Source organism: Mobula birostris, chromosome 3 (assembly GCF_030028105.1).
Source record: "Mobula birostris isolate sMobBir1 chromosome 3, sMobBir1.hap1, whole genome shotgun sequence".
NCBI classification, from domain to species: domain Eukaryota; kingdom Metazoa; phylum Chordata; class Chondrichthyes; order Myliobatiformes; family Myliobatidae; genus Mobula; species Mobula birostris.
Genome location: NC_092372.1, coordinates 180,410,570 through 180,431,965, shown reverse-complemented (window position 1 = coordinate 180,431,965; position 21,396 = coordinate 180,410,570). Strand labels below are relative to the sequence as shown.

The following is a 21,396-nucleotide window of genomic DNA, read 5'->3' as shown; positions in this document are numbered from 1 at the left end:
GTCAGAATGCCTGCAGATGTTCTTTTAGCAGGTATTGGCTGCTCCCCAGCTCTGACAAAGGCAATAGTCTGCTTGGAGGGTCAGGACCGCTTCACCCACTCAACGTCTGCGCTGACGGCTTCAGCGATGGTCTTCAGGACCTGATCGTGCCTCCACCTGTACCGTCCCTCACCAAGTGCCCTTGCACAGCCGCTGAGGATGTGCTCCAGGGTTCCTCGCTTGGAGCACAGTGGGCACGCAGATGACTCTGCCTTGCCCCATGTGGCAGGTTTGATGGGCTTGGAAGCACATCATACACTGCCTGGATGAGAAATTGGATGCAGTGTGGTTCGGCTTTCCAAAGATCAGCCCAGGTCACTTTCCTCTCAACCGCATTCTCCCATCTTGTCCAAGCTCCCTGTTGCTTCATTCCCACCGCCTTGCAGGCTCTCGTCTCCTCCACTACTGCTCTCACCTCCTCCTGAACTGGATGACGCCTTTCCTTCCCTCTGGTGTCCATTTGGGGAGTTGGAAAGGATCCTAGCCCAGCTCGGCCTCGCGTGACCACTCCCACCAGCCTCCTGTGACGCAGCCTTGCCTCTGCCTCCTGAACAGCTTCCTCTGCCCTCCACTTCCTGCCAGTACTTACTTGGATCCCTGCTCTAGCCACCTTCGGGTCAGGAGTGGCAATTATTTCAGATGGGCTAGCTATAGATTTGCATTTTAACATTGAACAGTGCAGCACAGGAACAGGCCCTTCTATCTATGAAATCTGCACTAAACACTAGGAGTGTTGTACAGAACCTATACAAAGTATTCAGCACCCTTGGAAGTTTTCATGTTTTATTGCTTTACAACAACACACAGTGGATTTAATTTGACTTTTTTGACACTGATCAACAGAAAAAAAGTCTTTCATGTCAAAGTGAAAACAGATCTCTATAGTGATCTAAATTAATTATAAATATAAAACAAAATAATTGATTGCTTATGTATTCACCCCCTTCAAGTCAGTATTTAGTAGATGCACCTTTGGAAGCAATTACAGCCTTGAGTCTGTGTGGACAGATCTCTATCAGCCTTGAATCTGTGTGGGTAGGTCTCTATCACATCTGGACACTGCAATTTTTCCCCATTCTTCTGTACAAAACTGCTTAAGCTCGGTCAGGTTGCATGGGGATCGTGAATGAACAGCCTTTTTCAAGTTCAGCCACAAATTTTCAATTGGACTGAGGTCTGGAGTCTGACTTGGCCAGTCCAGGACATTAGCTTTGTTGTTTTTATGTCATTCCTGTGTAGCTTTGTCTTTATGCTTAGGGTTATTGTCTCGCTGGAAAACAAATCTTCTCCCAAGTTGCAGTTCTGTTGCAGGCTGCATTAGGTTTTCCCCCAGGATTTTCCTGCATTTTTCTGCACTCATTTTACCCTCTACCTTCACAAGCCTTCCAGGGCCTGCTGCAGCCACCATCATGCTTCACGGTAGGGATTATCTGTTTTTGATGTATTATCTATTTTTGATGTGTGGTGTTTAGCTTATGCCAAACATAGCATTTAGGCTGATGGCCAAAAAGCTCAATGTTGGTTTCATTAAACCACAGAGATTTCTTCGAGCTGACATCAGAGTCTCCTACATGCCTTCCAGCAAACTGTAGCCAAGATTTTGTGCAAGTATTTTTTCACTGTGGCTTTCTCTTTGCCACTCTCCCATAAAGCTGCGATTGGTGAAACACCGAGGCAATGGTTGTTGTATGTGCAGTCTCTCTCATCTCAGCTACTGAAACTTGTAACTTCTCCAGAGTTGTCATAGATCTTGTGGTGACCTCCCTCACTAGTCCCCTTCTTGTATGGTCGCTCAGTTTTTGAGGATGGCCTGCTCTAGACAGATTTACAGCTGTGCCATATTCCTTTCATTTCTTGATGATTGGCTTAACTGTATTCCAGGGGATGTTCAGTTTCTTGTATCCACCTTCTGACTTGTGCTTTCCAGTAAGGTTTTCGCAGAGTTTTTTGGAGTGTTCTTTTGTCTTCATGGTGTAGTTTTTGCCAGGATACTGACTCGCCAGCAGTTGGACCTTCCAGATACAGGTGTATTTTTATTAAAATCAATTGAAACACCTTGACTGCACACAGCTCTCCAAAAACAGATCTGCATTTAACCAATTATGTGACCTCTAAGACTAATTGGCCGCGCCAGTGATGATTTGGTGTGTCATATTAAAGGGTTTAAATACTTATACAACCAATTATTTTGTTTTTTATATTTGTAATTAATTTAGATCACTTTGTAGAGATCTCTTTTCACTTTGACACAAAAAGGAATTTTTTCTGTTGATCAGTGTCAGAAAAGCCAAATTAAATCCACTGTGATTCAATGTTGTACAACAATAAAACATGGAAACTTCCAAGGCGGGGTGAATACCTTTTATAGGCACTGAATGTTTAAGGTTCATTATAGCAAATGTACAGTGCTTGGAAAAGTATTCAGCCCCCAAACCTTTGTTCACATAAATGAGTATTACAACCAGGGAACCTGATCAATTTAACTGAAGGTTTTTATTTGTGAATCACATGCTCTTTTTTTACAATAGAGTCCAAAAACAGGGAAAATTGTAAAGCATGAAAACCTAAAAAAAATCAAAAACTGATATGTCAGCAGTTCAAAAGTATTCATCCCCCTTTGCTCAGTATTTAGTTGAAATACCCCTCACAGCCATTATAGCCAGTAGACTTTTTGGACCAGTCTCTATTAGCTTTGCACAATGTGGTGAGGCAAGATTTGCCCATTCCTCCTTGCAAAATTGCTCAAGCTGTGCCAGGTTAGTTGGGGAGCAGCAGTGGACAGCAATCTGAAGGTCTTGCCGGAGATGTTCGATTGCATTAAGGTCAGGACTTAGTCTGGGCCACTCAAGGACATCAATTTTCTTCATTTGAAGCCACTCCATGGTTGTTCGGGCAGTGTGCTTAAGGTCGTTGTCCTGCTGAAAGACAAACTTCCTCCACAGTTTAAGCTTTCTGGCAGTGGCTAGCAGCTTTTTATCAAGGAGCTCTCTTATTTAGCAGCATTCATCTTCCTATCAGTCTTGACCAGATTTCCAGTTCCTGCTGCTGAAAGCATCTCCATAGCATTATGCTACCTCCACCAAATTTTGCAGTAAGGATGATATTACCTGGCTGATGCAAAGTATTAGATTTATGCACACATACTACCATAAAAAAAGCATTCCTTGAGCATAAAGGCTTTGAAAAGTGAAACGACTTTGAAAAGCGAAACCCAGAATATACTGTAATAATGTGGAAGAAAGTCTTGTAGTTGAATTTGACAAAAGTGGAACTTTTGGCTGCAACACTAAGTGGTAAGTGAGGTGATTAATGTCCTTGAATGGCCCAGAGTACCAACCTGAACCCAATCTAACATCTCTGGAAAGACTTTATGATTGCTGTCTACTGCTGTTCCCCAACTAACCTAGCATAGCTTGAGCAATATTGCAAGGAGGAATGGGCAAATCTTGCTCCATCAAGTTGTGCAAAGCTAAAAGAGACTGATCCAATAAGACTACTGGCTGTAATAGCTGCAAGAGGTAGTTCAAATAAGAACTGAGCAAAGGGTGATACATACTTCTGAATTGCTGACATTTCAGTTTTTTAAAATTTTAGTTTTACATGCTTTACAATTTTTTTCCTGTTTTTTTGTGGGCTCTGCTGTGAAAAAAGGAGCACATGATTCACATATAAATTTCTCAGTTAAATTGATCAACATCCCTGGTTGTAATACTCATCTATGTGAACCAAGGGTTGGAGGCGGAATACTTTTTCAAGGCACTGTAAGTCTATGTTAGCCCAGTTTTGCCAATACTCTCTAATCTAGGCAGCATCTTCTATACCTTCTACAAGGCCTCTACATTCTTACTTCATTGTGATGACCAGAACTGCACACAATACTCCAAACGTGGCCTGACCGGCACAACATGACTTCCCAACTTTATTCCCCCAGCTAATGAAAGCAAGCATGTTGTACTTAGATTCTTCTACACTATCTACTTTTGCCAACTTACTGATCAAGCCATCTACATTTTAATTCAAATCTTTAATATATATCATAAATAACAGAGGTCCCAGTACTAATCCCTGTAGAATTCCTCTGGTCACAGACCTCCAGTCAGAAAACTAACATTCCTTTTCCAATACTCAGTTTTTTTATTACCAAGCCAATTTTTGATCCAATTTACTAACCAACTGTGGATCCGATTTGACTTATTGTTCTGTATTAGCCTACTGTGAAGGGCCTGGTCAAATGCTTTACATAAGTCCATGTAGACAACATCTACTGCTCTACCTTCATTAATCATCTTTATAACAGGCTCAGAATTTCAATTAAATTTGTGAGAAAGGACCTCCCTTGCACAAAGTCATGCTGCCTATCTCTAATAATCCATGCTTTTCTAAAGAGACGTAAATACTGTTCTGAAATAACTTGGCCATTACTTGTATTTTCTGTCTATCATCGTGTTACCTTTCATAATATTTACGCCACTGCTCATCCTTATTCAGTCCATACCCCTTTTGCTACTGACTCTTAATTGCATTTCTGAGTTGCTCAGATCAGTTCAAGAGTCAGATGTCCAACTGAACCAATGGTGAGGTTGGGACCATGATGTACCTGTTGCCAGCTGCTCAATGTTTTTTTTTAAATCTTTAGCTCTTCATTTGGAACCTAAGAAATGGGTACGTAGAGAAATTGCATGTAGTTGGGAGAGCAATAGGGTTTATTAGTGAGAGATTTTAATTTCCCATTACTGACTGGGCCTGCCAGGGTGCTAAGGGCCTAGATAGGGTGGAATTTGTGAAGTGGTACCAAGAAGGTTTCCTGAGTCAAAGTATAGAGGATGCAATACTGATCCTCCTCTTGGGGAATATGGAGGGTAGATAACTGAAGTGGCAGTCAGGGAGCACTTTACCTCTAGTGACCAGATTCTAGATGTTTTAAGGTAGTGAATGAAAAAGCTAGGACAGGTCCACAGGGTGGGGTCCTAAGCTGGAGCAGGGCTCTTTTTGGGAGAATAAGACAAATTCTAGTAGGGGTCAATCAGGTGAACTTGTTTGAAGGGAAAGGAATGAACGACAAGAGGGAGGCTTTTAAGAGTGTGATATCAAGAATCCAGAGGCAGTATGTTCCTGTTGGTGTGAAGGGTAAAACTGGCAAGCTTAGGAAGCACTGACTGATGAGAGATATTAAGGCACTGGTCAGAAAAAGAGAAGGAAACGTACATTGGGTTCAGGAGGTTGGAGACGAGAATATCCGTTGATGACTATAAAAAAAAATTAAGAATGTTCTCAAGAGGCATATCAAGAGAGCCCAGAGAGGGTATGATATGGATCTGACAGATAGAATAAGGAAATATCCAAGCGATTCCATACCTGTATTAAAAGTAAAATGGGCAGCTAGGGAGAAATTATGTCCCTTGAGAAATCAGCTGGGCTGCCTATGTCTTGAGCTGCAAGAGATGGGTGTGATTTGAAATAAATAATTCTCCTCAGTGTTTATAGGGAAGAAAGTCATAGTTGCTCAAGTAATATGGGAAACAAGAGGAAATGTTTTGCAGAACATTCATATTACCTGAGAGGAGGATTTTCAGCATTACAGCACATTAAAGTGGATAAATCCCCAAGGCCTGACCAAGTATATCCCCTGGAATTTGAGGGAGGCCAGAGAAGAAATTGCACAACATCTTGCAGAGATGTTTGCTTCATTGTTAGCCACTGGTGAAAATCCCAAGGACTGAATGTGGTTAAATTTGAAGGGTAGCAAGGACAAATTAGGAAACTACAAGCAGGACAGCCTAACATCAGTAATGGGGAAGTTATTGGAAGAAGTTCTAAGGGCAGGATTTACCAGCATTTGGATAGATGAAGTCTGATTTTAAAAAGAGTCAGCGTGGTTTTGTGAGTGAAAGTCATTCTTGATTAAACTTAGGGATTTTTGAAAGGGTAACTAAAAAGGAAGAGGAGAGTACGGAAGTGAATGTTATCTATTTGAACTTTAGTAAGGCCTTCAATATGGTCTTGCATGGTAGACTGATGTGGAAATTTAGCTCCCATGGAAGCCAGGGAGAACGAGTTAGATAGATGCAAAATTGGCTTGGAGGTGGGAAGCAGAGGGTGGTGGTTGAAGGTCGTATCTCAGGATAAAGGTTGTGACTTCATAGTGTGCCGAATGCATTGCTGTTGGAACCCTTATTATCCTTTCTTTATATAGAGTGCCTATAAAAAGTATTCACCCCATCTCCCCCAAGAGTTTTCATGTTTTATTGTTTTACAACATTGTATCACAGTGGATTTCATTTAGTTTTTTTGACACTGATCAACAGAAAAAGACTCTTTTGTGTCAAAGTGAAAATAGTTCTCCACAAAGTGATCTAAATTAATTTCAGATATAAAGCACAAAATAATTGATTGCATAAGTACTCACTCCCTTTAATATGGCACATCAAATCATCACTGGTGCAGCCAATTGGTTTTAGAAGTCATATTAATTAGTTCAATGGAGATCACTTGTGTGCATTCAAGGTGTTCAAATTGACTGTAGTGAAAACACACCTGTATGTGGAAGGTCCAACTGCTGGTGAATCAGTATCCTGGCAAAAACTACACCATGAAGACAAAAGAACACTCTTAAGTAATTTCACAGAAAGCTTATTGAAAAGCACAAGTCAGGAGATGGATACAAGAAATTTTCCAAGTTATGGAATATCCCTTGGAGTATGGTTAAGTCAATCAATCATCAAGAAATGGAAAGAATATGGCACAGCTGTAGATCTGCCTAGAGCAGATTGCCCTCAAGAACTGAGTGACTGCGCACGAAGAGGACTAGTGAAGGAGGCCACCAAGAGACCTATGACCATTCTGGAGGAACTAAAAGCTTTAGTGGCTGAGATGGGAGAGACTGCGCACTCAACAACTGTTGATCGGCTGCTTCACAAGTTGCAGCTTTAAGGGAGACTGGCAAAGAGAAAGCCATTGTTGAAAAAAAAACACATGAAATCTCGACCAGAGTTTCCAGAATGCACATGGGAGACTCTGAAGTCACCTGGAAGAAGGTTCCATGATCTGATAAAACCAAAATTGAGCTTTTTGGCCCTTAGATTAAATGTCTGCAAGAGAACTGTGATTTGGGAGAAGGTTTGTTTTCCAGCAAGAAATGACCCCAAGTGCAATGCCAGGGCTACACAGGAATGCCTTAAAGACAACAAAACAACAAAGTGAATAGAAACATAGAAACATAGAAAATAGGTGCAGGAGTAGGCCATTTGGCCCTTTGAGCCTGCACCGCCATTCATTATGATCATGGCTGATCATCCAACTCAGAACCCCGCCCCAGCCTTCCCTCCATACCCCCTGACCCCCGTAGCCACAAGGGCCATATCTAACTCCCTCTTAAATATAGCCAATGAACTGGCCTCAACTGCTTCCTGTGGCAGAGAATTCCACAGATTCACCACTCTCTGTGTGAAGAAGTTTTTCCTAATCTCGGTCCTAAAAGGCTTCCCCTCTATCCTCAAACTGTGGCCCCTCGTTCTGGACTTCCCCAACATCGGGAACAATCTTCCTGCATCTAGCCTGTCCAATCCCTTTAGGATCTTATACGTTTCAATCAGATCCCCCCTCAATCTTCTAAATTCCAACGAGTACAAGCCCAGTTCATCCAGTCTTTCTTCATATGAAAGTCCTGCCATCCCAGGAATCAATCTGGTGAACCTTCTTTGTACTCCCTCTATGGCAAGGATGTCTTTCCTCAGATTAGGGGACCAAAACTGCACACAATACTCCAGGTGTGGTCTCACCAAGGCCTTGTACAACTGCAGTAGTACCTCCCTGCTCCTGTACTCGAATCCTCTTGCTATAAATGCCAGCATACCATTCGCCTTTTTCACCGCCTGCCGTACCTGCATGCCCACTTTCAATGACTGGTGTACAATGACACCCAGGTCTCGTTGCACCTTCCCTTTTCCTAATCGGCCACCATTCAGATAATAATCTGTTTTCCTATTTTTGCCACCAAAGTGGATAACTTCACATTTATCCACATTAAATTGCATCTGCCATGAATTTGCCCACTCACCCAACCTATCCAAGTCACCCTGCATCCTCTTAGCATCCTCCTCACAGCTAACACTGCCCCCCAGCTTCGTGTCATCCGTAAACTTGGAGATGCTGTATTTAATTCCCTCATCCAAGTCATTAATATATATTGTAAACAACTGGGGTCCCAGCACTGAGCCTTGCGGTACCCCACTAGTCACCGCCTGCCATTCTGAAAAGGTCCCGTTTATTCCCACTCTTTGCTTCCTGTCTGCTAACCAACTCTCCACCCACACCAATACCTTACCCCCAATACCGTGTGCTTTAAGTTTGCACACTAATCTCCTGTGTGGGACCTTGTCAAAAGCCTTCTGAAAATCCAAATATACCACATCCATAGCTTCTCCCCTATCCACTCTACTAGTTACATCCTCAAAAAATTCTATGAGATTCGTCAGACATGATTTTCCTTTCACAAATCCATGCTGACTTTGTCCGATCATTTCACCGCTTTCCAAATGTGCTGTTATCACATCCTTGATAACTGACTCCAGCAGTTTCCCCACCACCGACATTAGGCTAACCGGTCTATAATTCCCCGGTTTCTCTCTCCCTCCTTTTTTAAAAAGTGGAGTTACATTAGCCACCTTCCAATCCTCAGGAACTAGTCCAGAATCTAACGAGTTTTGAAAAATTATCACTAATGCATCCACTATTTCTTGGGCTACTTCCTTAAGCACTCTAGGATGCAGACCATCTGGCCCTGGGGATTTATCTGCCTTCAATCCCTTCAATTTACCTAACACCACTTCCCTACTAACATGTATTTCGCTCAGTTCCTCCATCTCACTGGACCCTCTGTCCCCTACTATTTCTGGAAGATTATTCATGTCCTCCTTAGTGAAGACAGAACCAAAGTAATTATTCAATTGGTCTGCCATGTCCTTGCTCCCCATAATCAATTCACCTGTTTCTGTCTGCAGGGGACCTACATTTGTCTTTACCAGTCTTTTCCTTTTTACATATCTATAAAAGCTTTTACAGTCCGTTTTTATGCTCCCTGCCAGTTTTCTCTCATAATCTTTTTTCCCCTTCCTAATTAAGCCCTTTGTCCTCCTCTGCTGAACTCTGAATTTCTCCCAGTCCTCAGGTGAGCCACTTTCTCTGGCTAATTTGTATGCTTCTTTGGAATTGATACTATCCCTAATTTCTCTTGTCAGCCACGGGTGCACTACCTTCCTTGATTAATTCTTTTGCCAAACTGGGATGAACAATTGTTGTAGTTCATCCATGCAACCTTTAAAAGCTTGCCATTGCATATCCACCGTCAATCCTTTAAGTGTCATTTGCCAGTCTATCTTAGCTAATTCACGTCTCATACCTTCAAAGTTACTCCTCTTTAAGTTCAGAACCTTTGTTTCTGAATTAACTATGTCACTCTCCATTTTAATGAAGAATTCCACCATATTATGGTCACTCTTACCCAAGGGGCCTCTCACGACAAGATTGCTAATTAACCCTTCCTCATTGCTCAAAACCCAGTCCAGAATAGCCTGCTCTCTAGTTGGTTCCTCGACTTGTTGGTTCAAAAAACCATCCCGCATACATTCCAAGAAATCCTCTTCCTCAGCACCTTTACCAATTTGGTTCACCCAATCTACATGTAGATTGAAGTCACCCATTATAACTGCTGTTCCTTTACTGCACGCATTTCTAATTTCCTGTTTAATACCATCTCCAACCTCACTGTAATGTCCTGGAGTGGCCAACTCAAGAGATTAGACCTCAATCTAGTTGAGTATTTGTGGCTGAGCTTGAAAAGAGCTGTTCACTCACGATTGCCATGCAATCTGACAGAGCTTGAGCAGATTTGTAATGAAAAATGGGGGGAAATTGCAGTATCCAGTTTTACAAAGCTGATAGAGACCAGTCCACACAGACTTCAGGCTGTAATTACTGCCAAAGGTGCATCTACTAAATACTGACTTGAAGGGGGTCCCCCCAGCAGTTTCCAAAGAAGTACACTTGTTGAGGGGAACCCTGTACTGACTTCTTAATCCACTTACCTCTCCTGGTGGTTACCGATCTACTGTCCGAAGCCTGTAATCTGGTTGTGACCACCTCTTCAAAAATCTAACATATATAGTCTTCAGCCTCCCAATTGATCCTGAGTGCATCCTACTGCAGCTCCAACTTCTTGACCTGGTCAGTCAGGAGCTGAAGTTAGGTGCACTTTCTGCGGATGTAGTCATAAGGGAAACCATCAGGTATCCTGAATTCCCACATCTGATAGGAGAAGTATTCCATCCTGACTAATCTGTACTAAAAAAAAAAAGGTTTACTTCTTCATATCGGTGCCTCCGCCTGTTCTCGCTGGAGCCTGATAGGCCAAAATCTTTGCGCTCTATCACTGGCGTACTCAAACAATGGCCACTCTGTTTGACTCAACCTTGCTTTTATTTGCTGTTGAGTCTGAGCCTCTGACGCCAACACATGCTATACCTGCGCAGCTGAAGAGGACTGGCCTTATCCACTGCTGCTCCTCTTTTACTCTCTCTCTCCCAACTTTCAGTAGGGTTCATGTTCTGACACTGATGCTTGTTGCGCCTGAGCCACCAAAAAAATTTGGTTAATTGTTTTAACTGCTCTGCATGTTCAGACACATTCAGAAACATTCAGATATTTGGACAGATTTGAAGACAAATTTATGTGGCTTAGTTAGATATCATTATTTCTTCTCTCAGTTGTTGTATAGGGGAGGTCTTGTTCTAGTCTCCCCGGATAATGGTAGTTGCAAGTGCAAAGTCTTGTCACCTAGCAGTCTGCCTGTTAAGAATCAATCCAGCTCTTAAAGAGAGTTGACTTCACGAGATTAAGTTAAATTCAGGTATACAACATCAGTGAGTAGTAAGTATGGGCCCCAGTTTAGCTGACAGGACATTCTGGGTCTCTTACTAAAGTGCTTTATACTTGTATCATTCTGACTGCCACTCATCGTAATCCATTCTAATCGCTTTACCTGCTGTTTCAGGTTTATGATGGTTCAAACGAAGGATCCCCCATGTTGAAAAAGCTGTGTGGAAACATAGTTCCAGAAGGGATCACCTCCAGTCACAATGTAGCCCGTGTACATTTCCACTCACAAAACAGTCATAATCACAGAGGGTTCAGGGTGCAGTTTAATCAAGGTAAGTCCAATTTAAACTTTTATTTAGCATTACTAGAATTTCATTCCAAACATTCTACTTTCATGTTGCATTTTGTTTACAGTGTGTGGGTCCTATATTGTTACCAATGATACTGGTGGAGCTATAACATCACCTCGATATCCCAACAACTATTTAGACAATCAGAACTGCAGCTGGATAATTCAAGCCCAGAAACCATGTACGTAAATGTCTCTCCATGATGCAGTCAGTTTCCTGTGCTTTTTGTAAATGTATGCCAAGTAACTTTCTATTAGAGTGCTTATGGTAGCAGCTGAGGAAATTAATCATCAGCTCTGGTTTGCTTCATTTAACTACATAGTTCCTGTTTATTAATAATTGTTCATTTCAACTAATCTACTGATTATGGTACGGAAGGAAGCAATTCGGCCCGTTCAATTTATACTGTCTCCCAGCAGAGCTATCCCATGCTCCTTCATCTATTTCCCTGTAGCCCTGCAACTTATTCTCTCTAACTTGCTTACCAATTCCCCTTTGATATAAAAACAGAAGATGCTGGAAATACTCCACATCTATGGGAAGGAAAAGAGAGTTAATGTTTCAGGTTGAAGACTCCCCTTTGATTCTCCTTGCTACTTTCCTCACTACTCTTCATCCCATTGTCACAGAGATATCATGCAAAGAGTTATTATCTACACAGACAACATCCCAAATCATGATCAAATTTGTCTCTGGACCAGTTCGTATGAAAGATCTTGATCTGAAATGTTGGCTGTTCATTTCCCTCTAGAGATGCTGCCTGACCCACTGTGTTCCTTGGTTTTTGTTTTTTGCACTACCATGTCTCCTTTAATTTAGTTTGACTCCAAAACAGCAGATTATTGGCTCATCGTAATCTAGAAATTTGGGCTAATGTTGGAGTGTATGACTGAGAAATTGCTGTTTGTAGAAGGTACTGTTAAGTTTGTGTTTCTCCTCGAAAATGGGCATGAGGGACCCCACAGCTTTATTCAAAGAAGAGTAAAGTGATTCCTTAAATTACATGGAGCAAAACTGCTCACAATACTCTAAGTGAGGTCTGACCAATGCCTTATAAAGCCTCAAAATTACATCCTTGCTCTTATATTCCAGTCCTCTCAAAGTGAATGCTAACATTGCATTTGCCTTGCTCACCACTGACTCAATTTGCAAGTTAATTTTTAGGGAATCCTGCACGAGGGCTCCCAAGTCCCTACGCATCTCTGGTCTTTAACCTTCTCCCTGTTTAGAAAAAAAAACACCTCCATTCCTGTGTTCATCATCTTTTTTCAATTTTAAGCTCATCCCAATGACTGTAATTTTGCCTTATCTTCTTACTATATCCTCAAAGTCTCACTACACACAGCATCTACTTGTCTACCAGCTGCTTCATCTTCAACTAGCGGGGCACTGTCTACGGCACCCCGAGCTACCTGCCAGCCTAGTCATCAAATGGGAGCCCAAGCATGGGAGGATGAACCTTGGGCACCCTCCCAAGACTATGGTCAACATGCTCCTAGAAAACAGCGGCGCGGCTAATGTAGATGAACTGAACACACTGATGAGGGAGAGGAAGAAGTGGAGAGTCCGTCATTGTGCCCGACGCCGGCCCCCTAGGCCTGATTCGACGTAGCAGTAGTGCTCCATCTTCAGCCTATAACTCCTTTTCCCAGTTCCCTGAAAAATGTAAAACAGAGACAAAATCACAAATGGATGACTGATAGTGTGGTCTATTTCCAATATGGACAGTAATAGAATGAGTCGTCTAATGGTGAAAGTTGCTGGGATTCTGAAATAAAAGGTGATTCAGTAGGTTAACTGAATTTAAATCTAGAGTGAATGTTGATCTCTACAATTATTCATACAATACTAGTTTGCTGATTTTAGTAATGTACTGTTATTTCTTGAGTGTTCCTCAGTAACAGAAGGCTATTTTTGCTGTTTATAAATACATGATTTTAGATTGCAAGTAGCTTTGGAATAAATCAAAACTAAAAGTAGTGGATATATGTATAATGGTAAACATGACAAAATCTGCGTATCCTGGGAATCCAAAGCAACAAAATGCTGGAAGAGCTCAGCAGGCCAGGCAGCATCTTTGAAAAAGTGTAAACAGTCATTGTCTCAGCCCAAAATGTTGACTGTTTACTCTTTTCCATAGATGCTGCCTGGCCTGCTAAGTTCCTCAAGCATTTTGTGTGTGTTGATATGTATAATGGTGTTTGATTCAGAACTTAACCTGCCTTAGAATGTCTCTTGCTGAGGAGGTACTTGTGTGGCATCTATTAGCCAGACCAAATATTATCGTATCTTTTTGTAGGTAAGTACACGGGCATTTTGCAAGGCATTTTGACTTAAATTGAACTTTGGGCAATGCTCGGAAAAGATTTCCATCTTATTGATAAGTTCCAATAAGTCTCATTTTGTGGCCGTAGCACCTAAACCTCTGCCCACTGCCAATTCCTGTTCAGCAAGGAAGTTCAAGTCGACTGGACCTGGGTGTGTTGAATATGTCCCTTTCCATTCTGCATTCCAAAACTCATTCAGGTTAAATTTAGATATTAATATATCCTCAAGACTTGCTACTGAGAGTATGAGTTATATATTGATACAATGTTTGTGAGCAATGGTTTAAATGGTTAACTTACCAAATTTATGAATGTGGAAACTTACTTGAAAACCAATGGCTGTTCCTTTCATTGTTTCTGGATTAAGAAAGATCTGTACGTCTAGAATAGGAAAGCACTTCCTATGAATAGGAGGTAATGAAATCATTTATGAAAGGAAGTGTAAGTGCTTATCATTGTCATGTAATGGATTTCTCCAGAAATAATTCTTATTTTATTTGTTTCTCGTGTGAGCAGTTAAGCATGTTACAATCTCATTCACTGACTTTGCAATTGAGAACAATGTGGCAGACTGTTCAGCAGACGTTTTGCAAATCCTGGATGGAGACAACCTTGCGGCACCTTCGGTTGGTAAGTGCAGAGTTGACTTCTTTAATACTCTGTAGTGATGACAACTAAACAAATATTTTTTAATTAATTCTGAATGCCTGCTAGGAGGGAATTTAAATTTACTACAAATTAATAAAGTATGAATGAAAATTATAGAATCTCATAGCGCAGGATACCACTCAGCCTGTGAAGCTGGTTTTATTTCAGCAATTTTTTTTTGTGCTTCAAACATAACCAATGGCCTTTTGAAAGTTCCAATAATACTTGTTTTTGCTACTCTTTCAGTTGCTATGCTCCAGAACTTAACCACCTTAATTGAGGGAAAATTGTCATCTCATTTCCTCTAATTCTTTTATCAGAGATATAAAATCTGTGTCCAAAAGGTATCAGTTCCCCTCGCAATCAAAACAGTTCATTATTTTCATTATCGAAACCCCTCATGAATATCAAAAAAATTACTTAGATCTCCTATTTCCTTCTGTATCCTCAGGAGAAAAGTCAGGATTCTTATTAGATTTTGTGAAACCTCTGGAACTTGTTAGATGTGAAAACATTGAGCTGTTTTTCCCATCTGGTTTGACATGTAGGAATTCCATGGTTTTTTTTCTTTATACATTCAGCTAGACTTTGTTCTCAGCATACAGTCAATGGTTCAGCTATTCGATATGTGTTCAGCTGTTCTTTGAGTTATTGTATCATTTTGCATTGGAGCTGACTGATTATAGGCCTCCATTTCTTACCTTTCTTGATTACACTTCACGGTAGGCGGTGTAGCGATGGAATATCAGAAGTTCAGTTCTTGCTGCTGTTTGTAAGGAGTTTGTATGTTCTCTTCATGACTGTGGGTTTCCTCCAGGTGCTCAGTTTCCTCCCACAATCCAAACATTTACGAGTTAGGGTTAGTAAGTTGTAGGCTTGATATGTTGGTGCCAGAAGCGTGCCAGTTAATGCATCGCTTTACAATAACAGTGATCTCTGATCAGGGTTCGGAGTTTGAATGTTCTCCCGTGACCGCAGTTTCCTCCAGGTGCTGTGATTACCTCCCACTTTGCAAAGATGTACAGTTAGGGTTAGTGAGTAATGGCATACTATGTTGGCGCTAGACGTGTGGTGACACTTGTAGGCTATTGAGCACAACGCTCGCGGATTTGATCTGACACAAATGATGCATTTCACCGTATGCTTCAATGTACACGTGGAAAATAAAGCTCATCTTATCTCCCTTAATGCAAGGCAACACTTGCAGTCAGTCCCAGCACATCCTCAATGCAAAACACCACATTTCACTGTATATTTCATTATGCATATGACAAATAAAGCTAATCTTTTTTCTCTTTGAAGTAACCTAGGTCATTAAGGGTAGAGTAGTAGACATAGTCTGGTGAGGAGGCTGTGAGGACACCCAGCAGCACTGAAAAACAAGACATAACAAAGGGTGGATGAGCTCTTTGTGAGCCAACGGCCATCTTCTGTGGAAGAGATTAAAGCCTCACCACATATCTACGAATCGTACGCTATGCACCTAGTTAGAAGAGACTTGATGAACTTGGGCGCTGCACCGTGTGCCTGGACCTGCCCAAGGCCTCCGCCTAAGGAAGGGCCGGCTCAAATAAGCGGCCGCGGCTGGAGGCCGACACGGCCTCGGGCTCGAGTTCGGCGGGGCAGCGGCGGGCAGTGCCAAGGCAGCTAGCAAGGACAAACTGGAGGAGAGGCAGTACACGGTGCTGTCGCAGAATCGAAGAAGATGGAGGTGCATAGCCGCCAACCCCGGATTCGGGACGGCATCCACTGACTGACTGAGTAGCCCTGGTCTAAATAGACTTCAGTAAGGCTGTTGATACGTTTCTGTATGGTAGACTGCTATGGAAAGTTTTATTGCATGGAATCCAAGGAATGTTAGCTATTTGGATACACGATATGCTTGGTCGCAGGAAGCACATAGTGATGGTGGAAGTTAGTTTGTTGCACTGAAAGCTTGTGAGTCATAGTGTTCCCCAGGGGTCAGTGCTGGGCCCATTCTTGTTTATCATCCTTAGCAATGGTTTGGATGAGAATGTAGAAGACATGTTTTGTAAGTTTGCAGTGACAGTGAAGGTGGTCGTCAGGATTTCTGGAGGGATCTGAGCATTGCAAGTAGACGGGGGTGAAGAAGGCTTTTAGTACTCTGGCCTTCATCAGTTATGGCGTTGAGTATAAAGTGGGGATGTTATTTTGCAGTTGTATAAGGTTCTCGGGAGGCCATATTTAGAATTCTATTTTCAGATTTGGTTACCTTATTATAGGAAAGATGTTATTAAGCTGGAAAAAGTGAAGAAGACATATACGAAAATGTTGCTGAGATTTGAGGGACTGAGTTATGGAATTAGGTTAGAAGACACTAGACACGAGAATACTACAGTACAGTACAGGCTCTTCGGCCCTCAATGTTGTGCCGACCCATATATTCCTAAAAAAAAGTACTAAGCCTACACTACCCCGTAACCCTCTATTTTTCTTTCATCCATGTGCCTGTCCAAGAGGCTCTTAAATACCCCTAATGTTTTAGCCTCCACCACCATCCCTGGCAAGTCATTCCAGGCACCCACAACCCTCTGTGTAAAAAAACTTACCCCTAATGTTTCCCCTAAACTTCCCTCCCGTAACTTTGTACATATGCCCCCTGGTGCCCTGGGAAACAGGTACTGGCTATCCACCCTATCTATGCCTATCATAATCTTGTAGACCTCTATCAAGTACCCTCTCATCCTTCTACGCTCCAAAGAGAAAAGTCCCAGCTCTGCTAACCTTGCCTCATAAGACTTGTTTTCCAATCCAGGCAACATCCTGGTAAATCTCCTCTGCACCCACTCCATAGGTTCCACGTCCTTCCTATAATGAGGTGACCAGAACTGAACACAATACTTTATACTTTATTGTCATCAAACAATTGGTACTAGAATGTACAATCATCACACCGATATTTGATTCTGCGCTTCACACTCCCCAGATTACAAATATTAAATATTAAAGATATTAAAATTAGTTAAAATTAGTAACTATTAAAAATTTAAATTATAGATCATAAATAGAAAATAGAAAAATGGGAAGTAAAATAGTGCAAAAAAACCAAGAGGCAAGTCCGGATATTTGGAGTGTACGGCCCAGATCCGGATCAGGATCCATTCAGCAGTCTTATCACAGTTGGAAAGAAGCTGTTCCCAAATCTGGCTGTACGAGTCTTCAAGCTCCTGAACCTTCTCCCGGAGGGAAGAGGGACGAAAAGTCTGTTGGCTGGATGGGTCGTGTCCTTGATTATCCTGGCAGCACTGCTCCGACAGCGTGCGGTGTAAAGTGAGTCCACGGACGGAAGATTGGTTTGTGTGATGTGCTGCGCCGTGTTCACGATCTTCTGCAGCTTCTTTCAGTCTTGGACAGGATAATTTCCATAACAGGTTGTGATGCACCCTAGAAGAATGCTTTCTACGGTGCATCTATAAAAATTAGTGAGGGTTTTAGGGGACAGGCCAAATTTCTTTAGTTTTCTCAGGAAGTAAAGGCGCTGGTGGGCCTTCTTGGCAGTGAACTCTGCTTGGTTGGACCAAGTCAGGTCACTTGTGATATTGACCCTGAGGAACTTAAAGCCTTTGACCTGTTCCACTTGCGCACCACCGATGTAAATTGGGTCGTGCGGTCCGCTACTCCTTCTGAAGTCAACAACCAATTCCTTTGTCTTGCTGACATTAAGGGATAGGTTACTGTCTTTGCACCATACCACCAGGTTCTTAATTTCTTCTCTGTACTCAAACTCATCATTACCCAATATTATAGAGATTATCAATACTCTAAGTGTGGTCTCACCAGAGATTTGTAGAGTTACAACATGACCTCTCTACTCTTAAACTCAATCCCCCTATTAATGAAGCCTAGCATCCTATAGGCCTTCTTAACTATCCTATCAACCTGTGCAGCAACCTTGAGGAATGTATGGATTTGAACCTCAAGGTCCCTCTGTTCGTCCAGACTCTTAAATAAACGACCATTAACCCTGTAATCAGCCTTCTGGTTTGCCCTCCTAGAATGCATCACCTCACACTTATCCAGATTGAACTCGATCTGCCACTTTTCTGCCTAACTCTGCATCCTGTCTATATCCTCTTGTAACCTTCGACAACCTACAGCCCCAACCACAACTCCTCCAATCTTCGTATCATCCGCAAACTTACCCATCCTTCCGCCTCATCATCCAGGTAATTTATAAAAATCACAAAGAGCAGGAGTCCCAGGACAGATCCTTGCAGCACTCCACTAGTCACCGACCTCCAGGCAGAATACTTTCCTTCCACTACTACGCTCTGCTTTCTTCCTGTCAGCCAATTTTTTATCCAAACAGCCAAAGTTCCACTGATCCCATGCCTCATGACTTTCTGGATGAGTCTCTCGTGGGGGACCCTGTCAAATGCCTTGCTGAAATCCATGTAGACCACATCTACCGCCCTACTCTCATCAATTTCTTTTGTTACCTCTTCAAAAAACTGAATTAGGCTCGTGAGGCACGACTTTCCCTTCACAAAGTTATGTTGACTATCCTTGAGTAGACTGTACTTCTCCAAGTGCTTGTAGATCCTATCCTTAAGAATCCTTTCCAATAATTTGCAGACCACCGACATAAGACTCAGTCTATAGTTCCTAGGATTCTCCCTATTACCTTTTTTAAACAAGAGATCTACATTTGCCATTCTCCAATCCTCCGGCACCTCACCTGCAGCCAAAGAGGATTCAAAGATCATAGCTACTGCTCCAGCGATCTCTTCTCTCACTTCCCACAGCAACCTGGGGCATATCACGTCCAGCCCTGGGGACTCATCAATCTTGATGTTTTTAAGAAGATCCAACTCTTCTTCTTCCTTAATCTCCACATTGCCCAGCACACAGCCCTGTTCTATTTTGACCTCACCCTGATCAAAGTCCTTTTCACTTGTGAATACTGAAGCAAAGTATTCATTTAGGACCTCTCCAACCTCCTCCACCTCCAGGCACATGTTGCCTTCTTTATCCTTTAGCAGCCCGACCTTCATTCTTGTCATCCTTCTGTTCTTCACATATGCATAGAACGCCTTGGGGTTCTCCTTAATCCTACATACCAAGGCCTTCTCATGCCCCCTTCGAGCTCTCCTAAGTCCTTTCTTAAGCTCCTTCCTGGCTACCCTATATTTCTCATGGGCCCCTCTGCTTCCTGCTTCTTATATCTAATATATGCTTCCTTCTTCCTCTTGACGAGTTGCCTCACGTGTTTCGTCAGCCATGGTTCCCTTTTCCTACCATTTTTTCCTTGTCTCAGTGGGACAAACCTATCCTGAACCAGGCACAAGTGGTCCCTAAACTTCCTCCACATTACTTCTGTGCTTTCACCCTTGAACATGTGTTTGCAATTTACTCTCACTGGTTCCTGCCTCATCCCTTCATAGCTATCCCTTCCCCAGTTAAGCACTTTCCCATTTTGTCTGTTTTTATCCTTTTCCATAGCTATGCTGAAGCTAAGGGAGTTGTGGTCACTCTCACCAAAATGTTCCCCCACCAAAAGGTCTGCCACCTGACCGGGTTCATTACCCAGAACTAGATCCAATATGGCCTCTCCTCTCGTCAGCCAGTCCACATACTGTGTTAGGAATCCTTCTTGAACACACCTGACAAATTCAGCCCCATCTATCCCCCTTGCAGTCAGGAGGGGCCAGTCAATATAAGGAAAGTTGAAATCACCCATAACTAGAACCCTGTATTTCCTGCACCATTCTAAAATCTACCTGCTTACCTGTTCCTCGGTGTCCCGAGGGCTATTTGGGGGCCAATAGACTACTCCCAGCACAGTGATTGATCCCTTCCTATTTCTGACTTCCACCCACACCGACTCAGTGGACACTCCCTCTGCAGCGTCCTCCCTTTCTATAGCCGTGATACAATCCCTGCCCAGTAATGCTACTCCCCCCACTTTTTCTACCTCCCATCCTATTCCTTTTAAAACACCTAAAGCCCAGTACCTGCATCAGCCAATCCTGCCCTTCCTCCAGCTAAGTTTCAGTAACGGCCACAACATCGTAGTTCCACGTACTGATCCATGCTCTAAGTTCATCCCCTTTATTCCTAATACTCCTAGCGTTGAAATAGACACATTTCAACCCCTCTAACTGGCTACATTTATGTTTTGTTCCCTGCCTGTCCTTCCTCACCAATTCAGGACACATAGCAGCATGCCTTTGTCCTTCTACCCTAATCTCTGCGTTCAAATTCTGATTCCCACCCCCCTGCCAAATTAGCTTAAACCCTCCCCAACAGCTCTAGCAAACCTGCCCACCAGGATATTGGTCCCTTTCCAGTTCAGGTGCAGCCCATCCTTTTTGTACAGGTCAGACCTTCCCCAGAAGAGATCCCAATGATCCAGAAATCTGAACCCCTGCCCCCTGCACCAACTCTTCAGCCACGCATTCATCTGCCATAACTTCCTGTTCCTACCCTCTCTGTCTCGTGGCACAGGCAGCAATCCTGAGATTACCACCCTTGAGGTCCTGCTTTTTAACTTCTTTCCTAACTCCCTATATTCCTTCTTCAGGACCTCATCCCTACTCCTATCTATGTCATTGGATCCCACGTGGACCACGATGTCTGGCTGCTCACCCTATCTCCTGAGAATACCGAGAACTTGATCCGAGATATCGTGGACCCTGGTACCAGGGAGGCAACAGACCATCCGGGATTCTCGATCTGTCCCACAGAACCTTTTGTCTGTCCCCCTAGCTATCAAATCCCTTATCACTCTTGCCCTCCTCTTTTCCCTCCTTCCCTTCTGAGCTGAGGGTCCAGTCTCGGTGCCAGAGATGTGACCACTACAACTTGTCCCTGGTAGGTCGTCCCCACCAACAATATCCAAAACAGTATACTTATTGTTGATGGGAACGGCCACAGGGTGCTCTGCTGTTTCTGTCTATTCCCCTTCCCTCTCCTGACAGTCACCCAGTTACCCGTCTTCTGACTTTTAGTGGTGACTGTCTCCTTGAAACTCCGATCTATTACTGCCTCTGCCTCCCAGTTGAGATTTTTTTTAATTGAAACAAAGAAAAATGAGGGGTGATCTTACAGAGGTGTAAAAATCCTGAGGGGAATGGATAAAATGAATGTATGCAGTCTGTGTCGCAGGACTGGGAATCAAGACACGGGGCTGAGGTTAA

General features: G+C 42.8%; 1 protein-coding gene across 1 annotated transcript in view; it reads left to right on the top strand.

Moving 5' to 3' along the window:
• Nucleotides 1–21,396, top strand: part of cubn (cubilin (intrinsic factor-cobalamin receptor)) — a 392,255-nt gene that overhangs the window by 157,218 nt on the left and 213,641 nt on the right. The window contains 3 exon segments of the mRNA XM_072254425.1: nt 11,087–11,243; nt 11,326–11,442; nt 14,105–14,218. Coding sequence (XP_072110526.1) covers nt 11,087–11,243; nt 11,326–11,442; nt 14,105–14,218 — 388 coding nt within the window.